General features: G+C 65.9%; 1 protein-coding gene across 1 annotated transcript in view; it reads left to right on the plus strand.

Annotated features, from left to right (window-relative positions):
* The window catches only part of Ski (SKI proto-oncogene), a 53,842-nt gene extending 39,606 nt beyond the window's left edge, over nt 1–14,236 (plus strand). The window contains exons 2-7 of the mRNA XM_026380506.2: nt 9,637–9,762; nt 9,847–9,962; nt 10,210–10,472; nt 10,588–10,880; nt 11,767–11,997; nt 12,607–14,236. Of these exons, the coding sequence (XP_026236291.1) occupies nt 9,637–9,762; nt 9,847–9,962; nt 10,210–10,472; nt 10,588–10,880; nt 11,767–11,997; nt 12,607–12,795 (1,218 nt within the window). The 3' untranslated portion in view covers nt 12,796–14,236. The remainder of the gene's footprint in view (nt 1–9,636; nt 9,763–9,846; nt 9,963–10,209; nt 10,473–10,587; nt 10,881–11,766; nt 11,998–12,606) is intronic.
* The last annotated feature ends 887 nt before the right edge of the window (nt 14,237–15,123 follow it).

Consider the following 15,123-nt stretch of genomic DNA (forward strand, 5'->3'; position numbering starts at 1 on the left):
GCTGCGTGTTTCTGGAGAGGCGGTGCCAGGCGCCAGCAGCCACTTGGAGCAGGACCCTGGATCAGCAGCATCCAGTCCTGTGTGAAGCCTCGCTGTTTGGGGTAGGCCCTGGGCCTGTCTCTCCCGCCTCATGGGCTTGGGAGGGGAGGGCCCTTCCCGGGGGCCGCCCTGCACACCTCTGGGCCAAGTCCTTGCCCCCTGGCGAACTCCTAGTTAGGCCCACTTCTTGGTGAGCCGGCCTTCCAAGAACAGTGGCCGCCGCCCCTCGTGTCCCTCCCCACAGCACTGGGTGGAAGGCCTGTGTGTCTTCATGGACTCTGGTGAGGGGTGGCAGGCAGCCAGGCGTCCATTATAGGCCGCCCCGCCCGCCTGGAGTCACGGCAATGGAATGTCTGCTGGGCGCCCAGGGACGCCACCCAGACAGAAGCCGTGAGGCTAGAACAAGCCCAGACCCTGAGCCGAGGTGCAGGCCGCCTGCCTCCCTGGGCTTCGGCTAAAGCCCTCTGACGCTGGTGAGGGAGCAGCCCTCGCTCGCTGCCTTTGGGGACTTCCCACTTTCTCTGCCTCTGAGGTCTGTGGGGCCCGATGTCATCGGGGAGGTGCTGGGGTAGGCACCAGTTGAGACACGTGTCCAGTGTCGCCAGGTCAGTGTCGGCCACAGCCTGGTGTGCTTGGCGCCCCCCCATCTCCACAGGACCAGCTGCTGCCCCAGGGCCCAGGGCCCAGGGGTCCTCCTGCCGGCTGGGTCTCCTTATGTCCCGGCCTCCACACAGGAGCCTGTCCTGCAGCTAGCGAAGCCCCTCACCTGCCTGGCTGGGGGCCAGGGCAGGGGCCCACTGGGTGTCCCCGGAGGACACAGGGTAGTCCTCGGTGACTCGGTTTCCTTGGAGAAGACTGTCTGTCGCTATCGAAGTAACCATGAGTTGACCTAGTTAAAGAAAAATCAAAGTGAGCCTTCAGAATTGGGATTCTTACTCCATTTGGGGGTTTGGGGTTGCCTTGCAAATTTAATCAGCTTCCTCTGTACCACAGTAATCAGAAAACTGGGTTACCCCGAGCAGGGTACGAGCGGAATTATCCTGTGTAAAATATCAGTGGTGCTTATAAAAATAGCTTTGCAACTTCTGGAACTGTGGAGCCTTCAGAAAAGGCCCTCGGCTCAAGTTGAGCTGGTTCCCAGCGTGGGGACTTGGGACGGCACCTGCTGGAGACAGCTGAGGTCCACAGGCCCTGCCCACCCAGTGCCAGTTCCTGCAGGAGCCTCCGTGCCACCTGGAGCGGCCCTGCCTCCTCTAGACCTGGGCCCAGATGTGGGGTGGGCCTGCCCAGCTCCTTGCCCTGGGAACCCAGGAGGGCCTGAGCAGAGGCGTGTGAGGAGCCTGGGTGGGCCAGGTGGGAGAACCCACCCCGCAGGAGGGGCGGCACGGGGGGTGGGTCTGTGGATGGAGGGTGGTGTTCTAGGCTGTGCCCATCTGCCGAGGGCTGGCTGCAGAGGGTCCCTTCTGGCTGACCCTCGCCAGGTGGTCTTTGTCAGCTGGCTACTGTGACAGGACCCTGTATGAGGCACAGAGAGGGGAGGACCCAGGCCTGGCAGAGGCTGCTGCTGGCCCTGGCACAAGACTGGGAACTGTGCTGGGCCTGCCTGCTGCCCAGAGGGTATGAGGGCCAGTTGCTGTTCATGGGCAAGGTGGAAGTCCTTTGGGGGCAGGAGTACTACCCGGGCGGGTCCTCTGGTGCCCTCTTGGGATCTTGAAGCCTAGGCTGGTACAGCCTGCCTCTGGGGAGGTGGTGGCCGCCCAGGGACAGCCGTGGCATCTCCACCAGTCCGGCTGTCTCGGCTCAGCCTGGAGCAGGCCTGGGGGTGTGGGTCTGCAGGGTGGGGGTGTCCCCTCTGCCCAGAGCGCCTTTTCCCACAGCAGTCTTAGATCTGTCCTCTGTCCCAGGGGAACAGGGACCCAGTGGCCCTTTCTGCACAGGTGGGGGGCCGCTGGGGATTGGGTGGTCAGCCTGTTCGCTGGATCAGGGGTCCGTGGGTCTGGAGGAGTCTGACAGGAGGTGCTGTGCAGGAAGGTTTGCGGTCTTGGTGACCCCAAGAAGTCAGTGCTGGGGTGCTCTGCCATCCTCTCCCCAGACGGCTTTGGAGCCCCCTGGTAGCTTCTTGGGGTTTGGCAGTGGGGACGGACTATCAGAGTGACTGGCACCGTCGGCGTTCAGGGGGTGTCTTATTTGCCCGCCCGCCAGATGGCTGGAAGGGCACTGAGCATGCCTTGGGGTGGGGCTGTCCCCGCTGTGGTCCTCACGGGCCTGGCCCTGTTCTGCCCCATCCTCAGGGCTTGGAAACTCGGCTGGATAAGAGTCGGGGCGTTTTGTGTCTTAAACGCAGATTCTCCAGTGACTGGACCGCGGGGCCGCGTCCCAGTGTTAGATTTCTGCCTGTTTTCTGACTTGGGAATATCACGTGGTTGAATTTCACGATAGATGGATCGACTTAGAAAAGCTGGTTTTCAGTTCATCTGTGAACAAGGAAGTAAACGAGTGGACGGCGATTCCCGGGGGTTTTTGAGGGTGTCCTGCCCAGGCCTGTGGCTGCAGGAGGACAGCTGCATGGCCTGTCCAGCCTCCAGGTCAGGACGTGTTGGTGGGTGGGCCGCCTCTTCTCCTAAGACCCCGGCTTCAGGTGAGGGCAGGGTCCATGGGAGAGAGCGGGTCAGGTGGGGGTGCCGGGCCTTGGCCTCTTGTTGTGGCCATGGTGGCCTCTAGCAGTGGAATTTGCCCCTTGGCCGGGTGGCAGAGGGAGCCTGGGTTGGGGCTGTTGCCCCCCAGGATGTCTTTGGGGCCATTTGGGGTAGATATGGAGCAGCCCACCCCTGTCCACCAGGCCTGGCCAGGCCACCTCCTGTGGCCGTGGCTGCCGACATGGCCTGGCTAGTCGAGTTGGTGGAGACTGGCCCCTTGGCCTCACCCAGGAGCTGTGAGAGCTGCCGCCTGCCCAGGGAGGGTTTGCAGTGACTGTCCCCTGCCTGGCTCAGCCAGGTGGCACCAGAGTGGAGCAGGACCCCACCCACTGAGGAGTCCCGACTGTCCGCCTCACAGCTCACTGCGGGATGTTCCGTGTACTTGGGTAAAGTGCGTTGGCCCAAGGAGGCTTGCCGTGGGGCGTTGTGGCCCGGCCATGGTGCCCCTGGTGGCAAGGGCCTGCCTGTTCCCCCAGCAGGAAGTCGGGCCATCTGCCCTGACAGGGCCTTCTGGACTTGGTCTCTGCCGGAACCTCACAGGGTGGACCCTGGCGTCAGCTCTCGGCCAGGAGTCCTGTGTGTAGCTGGCCTTTGGAGGTGGACACTCCCCAGCCTCAACACAGGCAGCCTTGCAGCCAGCGGGAGTGTCCACGGCAGCAGATGCCGCGCTCCGCGCCTAGCCCTGGGCGCAGCGAATCGTGGCCGCCTCAGCTCGGCGGCCGGCCCAGAGGGCGTCGGGCTGGGTTCCAGGCAGGTGTCTGGTTGCCGCGCTGCCTCCCTTTCCAAGGGCTCAGCCACCCGTGTCCTAACCTGCGTGCCTGCCCCCGGAAGGGACCCGCACCAGCCGCTGTCGGGCCGGGCCTCGAGCTGTCCCGTGGCTTCCTGGCAGGACACTGCGGTGAAGTCGAGCCGCAGGGCCGTGACTGCAGGTCACAGGGTCATCCGTGTCCGGGCCCTCGCTGCTGCCAGGGCGTGTGACGGGCGAGCGGGCTGCTGCACCCCCGTCTTCTGTGGTCGTGGGAAAGTCCCTGGCGGGGGACGCCAGGTGCGTGGTGGCTCACGTCCTGCCAGCGGGCACAGCCTCTGCGTTCCCTCACCGGCACTCCTGTGTCCACGTCGTAGGAGCCGCGCTCGGCTGGGAGACAGTGGCCCTTTGCTGTGTCTCTTCTCGGGGACGATTTTGGCTGTTGATGGCCTTCCTTTCCACCTGAGGCATGCGGACAGTCCTCTTCCTCCACATCCCTCCAGGCACTGTCCCAGCCTCCTGAGGACAGTGTCTCTGGGTGTCTGTCGGCCACCTGGGAACAGCCGGACTGCCACGGCCACAGCAGCTCTGCCTTCCCGCCAGTGGTGGACGAGGGCTGCGTGCAGCCTGGTGCGCGTCGCGCTCTGTGCCTGCCGTCCTGGTGGGTGAGGGCTGCCCAGTGCCTGGACGCCGGCCATGCTGCTGCGCTCATTGGCCATTGGTGCACCTCACGGAGAAACGTTTGTGTGGCCGTGTCCAGTTTTTGCCCCGCCGACGGCCGGCGTCTGGTGACTGACGGCGCACGTTTTCCTCCGGCCCTGGCTCCCGGCCCTGTCGGTGGGGCCCTTTTGAAGTGAGAGGTTCCTGCACTCCAGTGCACCCCTCTTCCCTGCTCCTCTCAGATTCCTCGTGCTTCTGCGCCAGCTGAGGGGCCTCGGGGGCGGCTGTGGCGTGTCCCTCGCAGACCCGTCCCTGTGTCTGCAGCCTGGGCTCTGCGTGGCGGCGAGGCACACTGCACTGTCACCACATGGGCGCTTTAGGACAGGTTGGGTGGCAGGGACCCTGCGGTCTCTTCACATGACAGCCCGCCCCAGCGGGAGGATGACCTGAGAGCAGAGGACGTCTGGTTACATGCTTCAGGGGCGGCTGCGATGTGCCCTGCAGGAAGCACGGGCACCTACAGAGTGTCCCCAGGGCTGCCGCGCCCGGCACCTCTCCAAGCCTGGTGCTCTGCCGCCGTGGGAATGCTGGGTCCCCAGGGTGGCACTGGGCTGCTGCTGGGCTGCAGAGCAGTGGGAGCCTCTTCTCCAGTCTGCCGAGTCCCTGTTGGTTGGAGAAGTTGTGACATCGGTGTGAGGACTGCTGTGTGCCCTGCTGTGTCCCTGGGCCCAGGGCTGACTCCCCACACTGGGGATGGCAGGCAGGCAGGCTTCCTTAGGGTTCTCGCTGGGGCACACCTGTTGGGTCTGCTTGCCGCAGCAGTCCTGGACCTCTCGGAGGTCTGCCCCTGAAGGCCAGGCCTGTGGAGGCCCGGCAGAGGCCCTCAGGTGAGGTCGGATGTGGAGAGGGGTTTTCCTCTGGTCTGGGGGTGGCACCCAGGGCTCTCTCCAGTGACTCACTGGGTCTTAGTAAGCTGCCCAGGCTGGCCCTGAACTTGCCATCCTCCTGCCTCGGCTTCTTGAGTCCTGGACTCGAGTCTCTGCAGGACTTTGAGATGGTTCATATTGGTCTTGGCTCTGTGGGTAAGTGAAGCCGAGGGACTGTGGCCCCGGGTGAGAGGCCCGCTGGGCTTCCCTGCTGGCCTCCGCAGCCTTGCCCTTGCCCTGCCAGGAGGCTGGCGGGGGGCTGGTGCCCCTGGTGCACCACATAGCTGTCCACCAGCCCCTCCTCTTTGCAGTACGCCCCAGGCGGCCAGTGAGGAGTGGAGGCACCCCCACCTGGGCTGCCCCGGGGCCCCTGGTCATTACCCCCGGGTCATGGCTGTTTCCCACCCAGGGAGCTGCCCTCTGGTATCACCCCGCGTGGCCTGCAGTCCACGTCGGGGCCCCACCGAGAGCTCCCTCACCTAGAAGCTCGCGTCTGCAGCCTTGGCCCTGCACCCCAGGCGCATCCTGCCCTGGCCAGTCCTCCAGGCCAGGCAGAGGCCACCGGTCACACAGCAGCCTAGCATGGCTGCAGGCACCGCTGGCGCCCCGACAGCCAGGCAGGCGGGCCCTCCCAGCTAGCCACGCGTCCTCTGAGCGGCCACAGATACCCACCTCGTGAGGCGTCCAGGCGTGTCGTCCAGGTGTGCCGCTCCGCTGCAGGCGCGCAGTAGCTGCTGTGTTCTGACTGGTGCATGGCCCCTGTGCACAGCCTGGCATAGGTCCCAGCCTGAGAGGTGCGAAGTCCCCAGGGAGGGAAGGGCCCAGGACGCTGCCCAGAGCTCCGTGCTGAGGGAGTGGTCGTTCTGCCTCAGGCCCCAGGTAGAGGACGGCGGATCCTCTGCGTCAGGCTCGTGGGGCCTTGGCCTGTCCCGGGGGGTGGAGGCCGGCTCTGCTGGGCTGCTGTGGCCCAGGAAGGTCGCCACAGGGGGCCTCCCAGGTGTCTGAGGGTGGCCAGTCGGAGCAGGCGTCCTAGGCTGAGGCTCGGGGACCCGCTGCTTGGTGGTCCTGGTCCTGGTGGGCCCTCTCCTACGGCAGCCCGCTGCAGGGCAGGTGAGGTGGAAGCTGCCCTTGCCCACAGTGGACCAGGGTTCCCGGGAAGGAGGCAGCAGCCCTGACTGTCCTTTCCTCGTCCCTGAGGACTTGGGGCCAGAACTCAGCCCCAAGCCCCAGGCCCTTTGCACTGGTTGGGGCCTCCCTGTGTCCCTTCGTGCCTTGCCTTTCCTGCGTGGCTCTCAGCCCAGATCTCTGCTCCCCTGGACACTGGCTCTTGCCTCACCAACAGGCCTGGCCTGCTCTCCCCATCCTGTCAGGCCTGGCTGTGGGTGGCCCTGCACACACGCCTCTGGGGGACCTGTCCTCCCTCCATGGCCTCCCGGCCCCCTTGCTCTGGCGTGGCCCTGGGGGCCTGGCCCCGGACAGGGCAGTTCAGAGGCTTTCCCTATGGGTTCACGGGCATTGGTGCCCGGTACCTGGCGCCTGGGCCGTGGCTGTACAGGCGGGGAGCTCCCGCTGCGAGGCCCAGCGTGCGGTTGGGCCAGAGGGCACCTGAGCCCTGCTGCGGCCTCCACGGGCCCCGAGCCAGAGGCCCCGAGAAGCAGCCTGGTGTGGTCAGAAAGCCACAGCGAGGGCCACCTGCCCTGGGGTCACCTGTCTCTGCTGATGGCTCCAGAGGCTGTCCCTTGCCTCAGCCTCCCTGGCGCCTGCCATGAGTTCCTGAGAGGCCTGGTGCAGCTGGGGCTCACGTGGCTCCGCAGCTGGGCTCAGACGGCCACAGGGAGCCCAGGTGGAGGCCCTCGTGGAGGCCCTCATGGCGGAGATGCGCCTCCTGAGCGGGCTGGGAGGAGGTGTGCTTGTGAGCCGTCCGTGGGCGACGGCAGGCGCCCAGGTCCCCTCGTGTCCTGGGAGCGGGTCTGTGGGCCCGAGACTGGGAAGCGGCTTGTTCCCGGAGCCTCTCCCCGAGTGTCCACTTCCTCCTGCTGTGGAAGCAGGTACAAGCTGGGCCTCAGTGGACATCAGAGGCTCCTCCGAGGGGCTGTGGCCTTCTGGGCAGCGTGGCCCCATTGGTGTCAGGGGTGCCAGGCGAGGTATTTCCCCACGATGTGGCCGGAGCCTGATGAGGACCCTGGTGTGCCCAGGGTGGCTCCCTGCCTGGGCTGTGCCCTGCGTGGCCAGGTCCTTGTAGCTGGTCTTCTGCTCTCCCTGCTGCTCAGCAGACCCTGAGGACCATCCAGTCGGGCAGAGTGGCCAGGGCACTGTGGGGAGGTTGGGCAGTGTGCCGGTCAGTTCCTCTCCCTCGTCTGCTGCCCCACTTGCCCCAGGGAGGGTGTGAGGAGCTGCTGGGAGGGGGACCAGGCAGGCCCTGCAGCAGGAGCTTGTTTCTCTGAGAAACAGGGAGGGGAGCTGGGCCCGGATCAGGGTCCCTCAGTGGCCCCTCCTGCAGTGCCCTCCGGGGTGGGGCTGCAGCCAGGTTCAGGGTCACTGGGAGGAGCCCTGGGGCTCTGGAGCTGGCAGGCCCCTGCTGGCCACCCTGTGCCACAGACACCTGTCATCTGGCGGCTCTGCCTCGGCCCAGGTCAGTTGGAGGCGGGGCGTGTCCCCCCCCCCCAGCTGTGAACACACGCGGGACCCCTCGGCTTTCCCCTGCTGCCGGCTGCCACGCTGCGGGGTCTCTGCCTGGTTCCCTGGTCTTCCTGCCCGCCTGGCCCTGGACAGGCCTACCCCTGCTGGTGGGGCGTGGGGAGCAGCATCTCCTGTCGGGGCTCCAGGGGAGGTGGCCGGGGTGGGCTGTGGCCTGCGCCCGTGGACCTAGGGCTGCTCTGGGCAGCCCTGCTCAGTCTCTGGCCTTGTGAGGCGGGTGAGGGCCCTAAGGAGGTCACACACCAGAGCACCTTGTCTCAGCCAGTCCTCAGAGGGTGACGCGGTCGGTGTCTGTCACTGTCGCGCTGCTGGGCCCCCTGGTGCTGAGGGCAAGTCCCCGTGGGGCTGGGGTTGGAGAACCAGTCGGCCTCGCCTCGTGAGAGGTGGTGTTCGCTGTAGGGGTGAGAACAGAGCCCCCCCAGGGACCCCACCCTGGGCACGGTGGCCTCCGCAGCCGGCCCCACCCCGCCTCCCTCCACACCTTTCTCCAGACCCGCCGGGCTTCTCGACTGGGCACACGGGCGTCTGACGGGCGTCTGACGGGCGTCTGATGCGCGGCTGTGGCTTTCCGGTGCGAACAGAGCTCGCTTTCCACTCCTGCCCTCCGCCCGCTGACAGGAAGCCCCCGCTGGCAGCGCCAGCCCTCGTGCCCTCACAGTAGTTCCCCAGGGGGCCCTGCCATCCCCCCCCCCCGCAGGGCCTGTAGGGCCTGGGGCAGCCCCGGAGTGGTCGCCCTGAGAGGCTGAACCCGCTCCACACCTGCCCAGGTGGCTGTGTGGCAGCTTGAGAGCAGGTTCTGGAAACTGCCCACAGCAGGGTTTCTGCACCCGCCAGGTCCTGGCCCAGAGGAGAGGGGGTCTCCTGCTCCTCCTGAGCCCAGCCTGCCCTCCTGGCGACCCTGCCCTGGGAAGCAGGGTCCTGCTGCCCCCCACAGGACTAGCTGCTGACAGGGTTTCCTCCAATGTCCCTGGAAGGTAGGAGGAGCCCTGCATCTAGCACTCTGTCCCTGGCAAGGGAGCCTCTCTCCAGGCCCCCAAGTTGGACCCTGGCTCTGCTGCCCCGAGGCCCTCCCTGGGTCCGGAGAGCCGGCCCCGCGTCATGCCTGCTCTGGCGCCAGGCTCAGGAAGGACAGTCGGTCTCCTGCCTTTTTGCTCTGGAAAGACCCTGTGTCTGTTGGTTTGCAGATGAAATGTCCCTCAGGTTTGGAGCCTTGGCTCAGGGACATCTGGGAGGTCGCTGGCTTTTCCACGTTGACTGGGCCGGGAGCACTGGTGTCTCTGGTTCCAGGGGCACGTGTGGGGCACTCGGGAGCCGGAGCTGGTGCTTAGGACAAGCTAGGGTGGAGGGCGCACCTCCCAGCTCCGACTGCAGGCCCCCAGGGCCGTGCCTGTCGAGCCTGTCTTGCTTGGCGGTAGACAGCTGAGACGTCTGCTCTCTAGCAGAGTGGTGGCAGTGGCCACGCCGGGCACTCTGCGGTCTCCTCGCCCACAGGCAGCGTCACATCGGGTCCGTGCTTGGCCTCAGCAGGTGCCACGGCCCGGTGCTGGGTCAGCCCCATCCCTGCGTGGGCAGGACAGCAGCTCCCTCTAGGTCTGTGCAGGAGCACAGCATGCCATAGGAGGTGGCGTGAATGGACGAGGCCTCTGTGGAGGCCAGAGCCTGCAGCTGTGGGGTGAGGTCACCTCGTCACACCGCACAGGCACTGCTCTGTTCCCGTGGGGATGACGGTGGCCTTTCTGCCCAAGGCCTCCGGAGCCGCGAGCTGGGCTCTCGGTGCTCCACGTGCCACGTGCCTGTGTGCCCACAGGGCTTCTCGTGGCCCGGAGCGGTGGTGGCCCAGCAGTGCCAACGGGGCCTTTTGTGTTGATCGCAGGTGTCCTCTGAGCCCCCGGCCTCCATGAGACCCAAAACGGATGCTGCCTGCTCTCAGCCCCCCGCGTCCCCTGAGAAGGACAAGCAGTCCAGCTGGCTGCGGACCTTGGCTGCCTCCTCCAATAAGGTGCTCCACCAGGGCCTGTGGGGTCCCTGGGAGGTGGACCTGGCCTGGCCTCTCCGTCCGCTGACCGTGCAACTCTCTTGACAGGGCCTGGGCTGCGTTCACCCTCGCCAGCGCCTCTCTGCTTTCCGACCCTGGTCCCCTGCAGTGTCCACAAGTGAAAAAGAGCTCTCCCCCCACCTCCCGGCCCTGATCCGAGACAGGTGAGTGCCCGACCTGCGCCTCTGGCCGGGGCCCTCGGGTGCCAGCGAGCTTCCCACAGCTTCCCGGGCTTCCCCGTGGCTTGTCCACGGTCCAGCCCTGCCGGGCACCAGGCTGACTGAGGGTCAGCGTGGGGAGAACGTGCCTCCTGGACCCCCTGGGACTGTCATGGTGCTGGCCCTGTGTGGAGGGCGGGCGGCCCTGGGCGCGGGGCCCCTTCCCAGCCCACGCCTGCCATGCCCTTGGCAGCTTCTACTCCTACAAGAGCTTCGAGACGGCTGTGGCCCCCAATGTGGCCCTCGCGCCACCAGCCCAGCAGAAGGTGGTGAGCAGCCCGCCGTGCACCGCTGCCGTCTCCCGGGCCCCCGAGCCTCTCACCTCGTGCATTCAGCCGCGCAAGCGGAAGTTGACCACAGACACCCCAGGAGCTCCAGAGACAGTGGCACCCGTCGCTGCCCCCGAAGAGGACAAGGACTCGGAGGCCGAGGTCGAGGTTGAGAGCAGAGAGGAGTGTAAGTTCCCTTCGGTGCTTCCTGCAGGCAGCACCCTGGGCAGAGCCTGCTGGGCCGTGTCCTGGGCATCCCCAGCCCCCCTCGAGCACCCCTGACTTCAGCCTGTCTTCCCCAGTCACCTCCTCCTTGTCCTCGCTGTCCTCGCCGTCCTTTACCTCGTCCAGCTCTGCCAAGGACCTGAGTTCCCCAGGAGTGCACGCCCCGCCCGCGGCTGCCCCGGATGCTGTGGCCCCCGTGGACACCCCGAGCGGGCTGGAGGCGGAGCTGGAGCACCTCCGGCAGGCCCTGGAGGGCGGCCTGGACACCCGGGAAGCCAAGGAGAAGTTCCTGCACGAGGTGGTCAAGATGCGCGTGAAGCAGGAGGAGAAGCTGAGCGCGGCTCTGCAGGCCAAGCGCAGCCTGCACCAGGTGAGCTGGGCAGTGGGGCACTGAGGGACCCCAGGCCCTGGGCACCTGCCTCCCTCCCAGCTGCCTCCTGGGTGCCCTGCGCCTCTGGGGGCCTTCCCAGTGTGCCGAGGTCCTGACGGGGCCGTTTCATCTCCAGAAGTCCCTCGGGGCTTCCAGGGAGGCCCCTGCGGTGGGTTTGGCCACCACATTCCAGCCATAGGCCCGTGTGGAGCCCAGCTCGGGAAGGGCACCCCGTGCAGTGTTCTGCAGGCTGGACTCTTCAGGGGCTGAGACCATCTCTGGCTGGGCACTGGGCGTGAGAGCCGCGGCTGCTGCTGAGCCGCCGCACCCTCCAGGGTCAGCAGCAGACCTCACTGCACTGCGCCCTGGCTGCCTCGCCACTGTGCTATGGTCCCCGCGGGAACCAGGGGGACACAGGCCAGGCAACTGCCTGGGGAGGGAGGCTCGCCCGGCAGCTGGTCCTCACCCTGGCTGGCGTCGTTAGCTCCGGGGGCTCCACCTGCGTGGGCTGTAGCACAACTCGCCCGGGGCCCTGGGAGCTGCAGGGTTTTAGGTGGCCCCGAGTGTCTGCCCTGCCCCCACCACATTGTCCCAGTTCTGGGTGGAGGTGGGACTTCCCACGCGTGCTCAGGAGGCGTCTGCAGAGAAGTGTGAGTCACCAGTGTTCTAACAAGGGGGGCGGCCTGGGCCTGGGGCCTGGATGCTGTGGCCCCACTGTGTGCTGGCCCCCAGGAGTCTGTGGCATGGGCCTCTGGGGGAGGAGGTGTACCCAGCAGTGACGTGGCTGGCTGGGGTCATCTGGGCCTGGTAGGTGTGGACGAGCTCTGGGACGTGGGTGGACGTGGGAGGCAGGGGCTGGCCGTGACCCGGGCCTGCCTGCCCTCAGGAGCTGGAGTTCCTGCGTGTGGCCAAGAAGGAGAAGCTGCGGGAGGCCACCGAGGCCAAGCGCAGCCTGAGGAAGGAGATCGAGCGCCTCCGCGCAGAGAACGAGAAGAAGATGAAGGAGGCCAACGAGTCGCGGGTGCGCCTCAAGCGGGAACTGGAGCAGGCGCGGCAGGTCCGGGTGTGTGACAAGGGCTGCGAGGCCGGCCGCCTGCGGGCCAAGTACTCCGCGCAGGTAGGCAGCAGGGCCCGAGGCGCAGGGACAGACAGGTGCCACCCGATGGCTGAGGGGCTGCGTGGACCCTGGTGGCGGGCCGCCACGTGCCCACGACGGGCAGGGCTGAGTCGCAGGCCAGGCCGAGGGCCTTTCCCCGTCGGGACCCGCGTGGCCCCAGCTCTGAGGGCTCCCTCCTGTCCACGTTCTCTTGGTGGTTTTTTTTTTTTTTTGAGAAACAAGCTCTGAAGCGAGCCCAGGGCGCAGGGAGCCCGTGCCCGGGGTGGAGGGGGACTCTGGTGGATCACAGGACTGGGCCGTACCACCCCAGCAGGCAGGGTGTCCTGGCACGGAGCAGAGCCTTCCCAGATGCGGGCCTTGGGGAGACGGGGAAGGTGCTGCATGGCTTCATGCAAGTGGGCACTAGCTGGCCCAAGCCCTGGGACCAGGGTAGGGCGGGGCTGCTGGCCTGCTGTGCCCGAGCCGCCCTCCAGGCCCTGCCTCGCAGCCCAGGGGCAGAGAGGTGCGGTGGGCACGAGGCAGGTGAACAGGAGCCAGCCCAGGGAGACGGGGCCTCGGGCGAGAGGCCTAGGGCCAGGCATCCCTGCTGACCGCCTGGGTCCCTTTCAGATTGAGGACTTGCAGGTGAAGCTCCAGCACGCGGAGGCGGACCGCGAGCAGCTGCGGGCAGACCTGCTGCGGGAGCGCGAGGCCCGGGAGCACCTGGAGAAGGTGGTGAAGGAGCTGCAGGAGCAGCTGTGGCCGCGGCCCCGCCCGGAGAACACGGGAGGCGAGGGCAGTGCCGAGCCGGAGCCCTAGCTGAGCGCCGCCCGCCCGTGTCGGGTGCGGACACAACTCGGGGCAGCGGGCCGCAGGTGGGGTGCAGCCCCCAGCACAACGTCTCTTCTGTGCCTACTACCAAGTGAGTGTTGGCGCCACGCACTGTCGGGATCCACTGCAGAATCCCCACTGGCCCAGTGCCGGGGAGCAGCCGCGGCGCAGCCTCTGTGGCCGGAGGTTCTAACGTGGACACTTTTGTTATAAGCTATTTAAAATCCACAAGGAGACTTGATACTCAGAAAGCCAACACGTTTTTTAAAAGACTGACTGCGGAGCCCCGGCCGTCGCCATGTGGGGCCCACGTGGCGGGCGGTGTGTGCCCGCCCAGAAGCCATCACCGCGCGTCTGCGCCCGCGGCCGTGAGGACAGCAAGGGTTTTTCTTCAGAGTCTATTTTTTCAGCAACAAGGACCCAGGTCTTCCTGCTGCTGCCAGGAGGAGCAGGGAGAGCGCCGCGAGCCGGACGAGCCCAGCACTGCCCGCCTTACGCCGCCCCTGGCCACCCCACCCCCCCGCCATGCCGCTGCCCCAGGCCCCAGGAAGCAGAGCCGCGTGGGCGCGGGACCCGCCAGCCCTGGGCTCCTCTGCCCCCAGCTCCACCACCCAGCGCCCCCCTGCGAGGTGCGGGCCCCGGGCAGGCGTGGCGTGGCCAGGCAGGAGCACCTGGGCCGCGGGAGCCTCTCCAGTCGGCCTTGGGGCCCCGTTTGGGGACTGAGGCTGCAGCATCGGAACAAAACACAGCATTATTTACTTTTTTATTTGTTCATTTAAATGTATACTTAGAACTGCACTTTGTCAGAACCTGCCCTGTCTTTCTACTCCCGTTAACTAAGGTTTTTACCGATTTCTAGAGCAGTTCAAACCCTAAGTGCTGAGTGCTGGGAACCCCTCTGGTGCTTGGTTGAACAAGGGAATCACAAGAAACGAATCGCAGAAACTGAACTTGGGGGTCGCTCTGTGCCTTCCAGCGTCTTGTACAGCCAGCCCGACTCGTCTTCTCACCCCCACAACATCGTCTCAGCAGCGACTGAACCTGCCACTGTCAGAATAGGTTACTTGCATTTATTCCAAATAATCTCGTTTGCCCTCAACTGTTATGCAATTGTATAAGGTTTCTATGCCCAAGCTTGAAGGATGATTTCCCAGTAGACAGAGGCGGCCACCCTCCGAAGTTGTGGTCTTCGTTACGTGGGCGATGGCACAGGAGTCCGCTCGAGTCCTGGCGCCCAGGCCCTGCACGCGGGGGAGGCAGGGACCCCCGCGTGCAGGGCCGAGGGCCTTGGAATCGCCCAACGCCGCCGGCAGCGACCAACAAAGACCAGAGACTGCTAAGCCCTGTCGCCCGGGTGACGAAATTGCCTGTGGGGTCTTGCCCTTGGTTTACTGAGGGGGCCCGGTGGCTGCCGGGACCCCCTTGTGAAGTGCAATGCAAAGGGACATCATGTATAGGCAGCGTTTGTTTGGGGTTTTTCTTTGGCTTTTCTTTTCCTTTTGCAGTTACGAGACCTGTATGCATGGGGTGTCGCGCCCTGCCGTAGGTAGACCCGTCCATGGGCATTATTACCGTGTCTTCTTGTAAAGGGTCCGTTTTGTTACGCAGCACGCAGAACGCTGTTTCCAACCATGTTTTTCCAGAATTGTGTTTTTTCAGTCATTTCTTGAAGGGAAACTAAAGGATTCAGTTGGAGCAAAGCTTTAAGTGTGTGGCGTGCTTGTGTGTGGCTCTTTCTCGCCAGGTCTGAGGATTGCAGTGTGCTGGGCCCCGGAGGGACACGCTGTTCTCAGCCGCTTTGGGGCAGGGCCTCCTGGCCCTGCCTGGTCACCCTGGTACCCAGGCCCTCTTCCAGGATGGGATGTGCTGTGACGTGGTGGAACTCCCGCGTGCCAGCTGGCCGCGGGGAAGGTCCTGTGGTCTCGCGAGTCTGTCCCACCTGGGCCCAGGCCTGCCACCACTTCCTGCCAGAGCCAGTGGGCGGTAGGATGGGGTGGGCAGGCTCCTTCACCAGCAGCTTGTGCCCGGGCCTTCCTGGGCAGCTCGGCTGCCTCTGCCTGGCTCCCCGGGTCCCTGCCCCGGGTGAGTGGGTGGGGCGCTGGGTGGTCCCTGCCGGTTCCCTCCAGGGGCAGCCCTGCTGCGGCCCCTCACCTGGCCCCCGACCCCCGTCAGTGAGGTACAGTGAGCTTGTCTTCATGAAGAGGGAGAAGAGGTATCTTGCGTTGGCTGTTGACTCTCCCTGTGTGTAGCCACCGTCGGGGACTGTGTGGCCTCGTGGTTTCTCTGCGGAAGGAGATTGTTAACGAGGAAAAACAA

The sequence above is a fragment of the Urocitellus parryii genome, chromosome 11, assembly GCF_045843805.1.
Source record: "Urocitellus parryii isolate mUroPar1 chromosome 11, mUroPar1.hap1, whole genome shotgun sequence".
In the NCBI taxonomy this organism is placed as follows: Eukaryota; Metazoa; Chordata; class Mammalia; order Rodentia; family Sciuridae; genus Urocitellus; species Urocitellus parryii.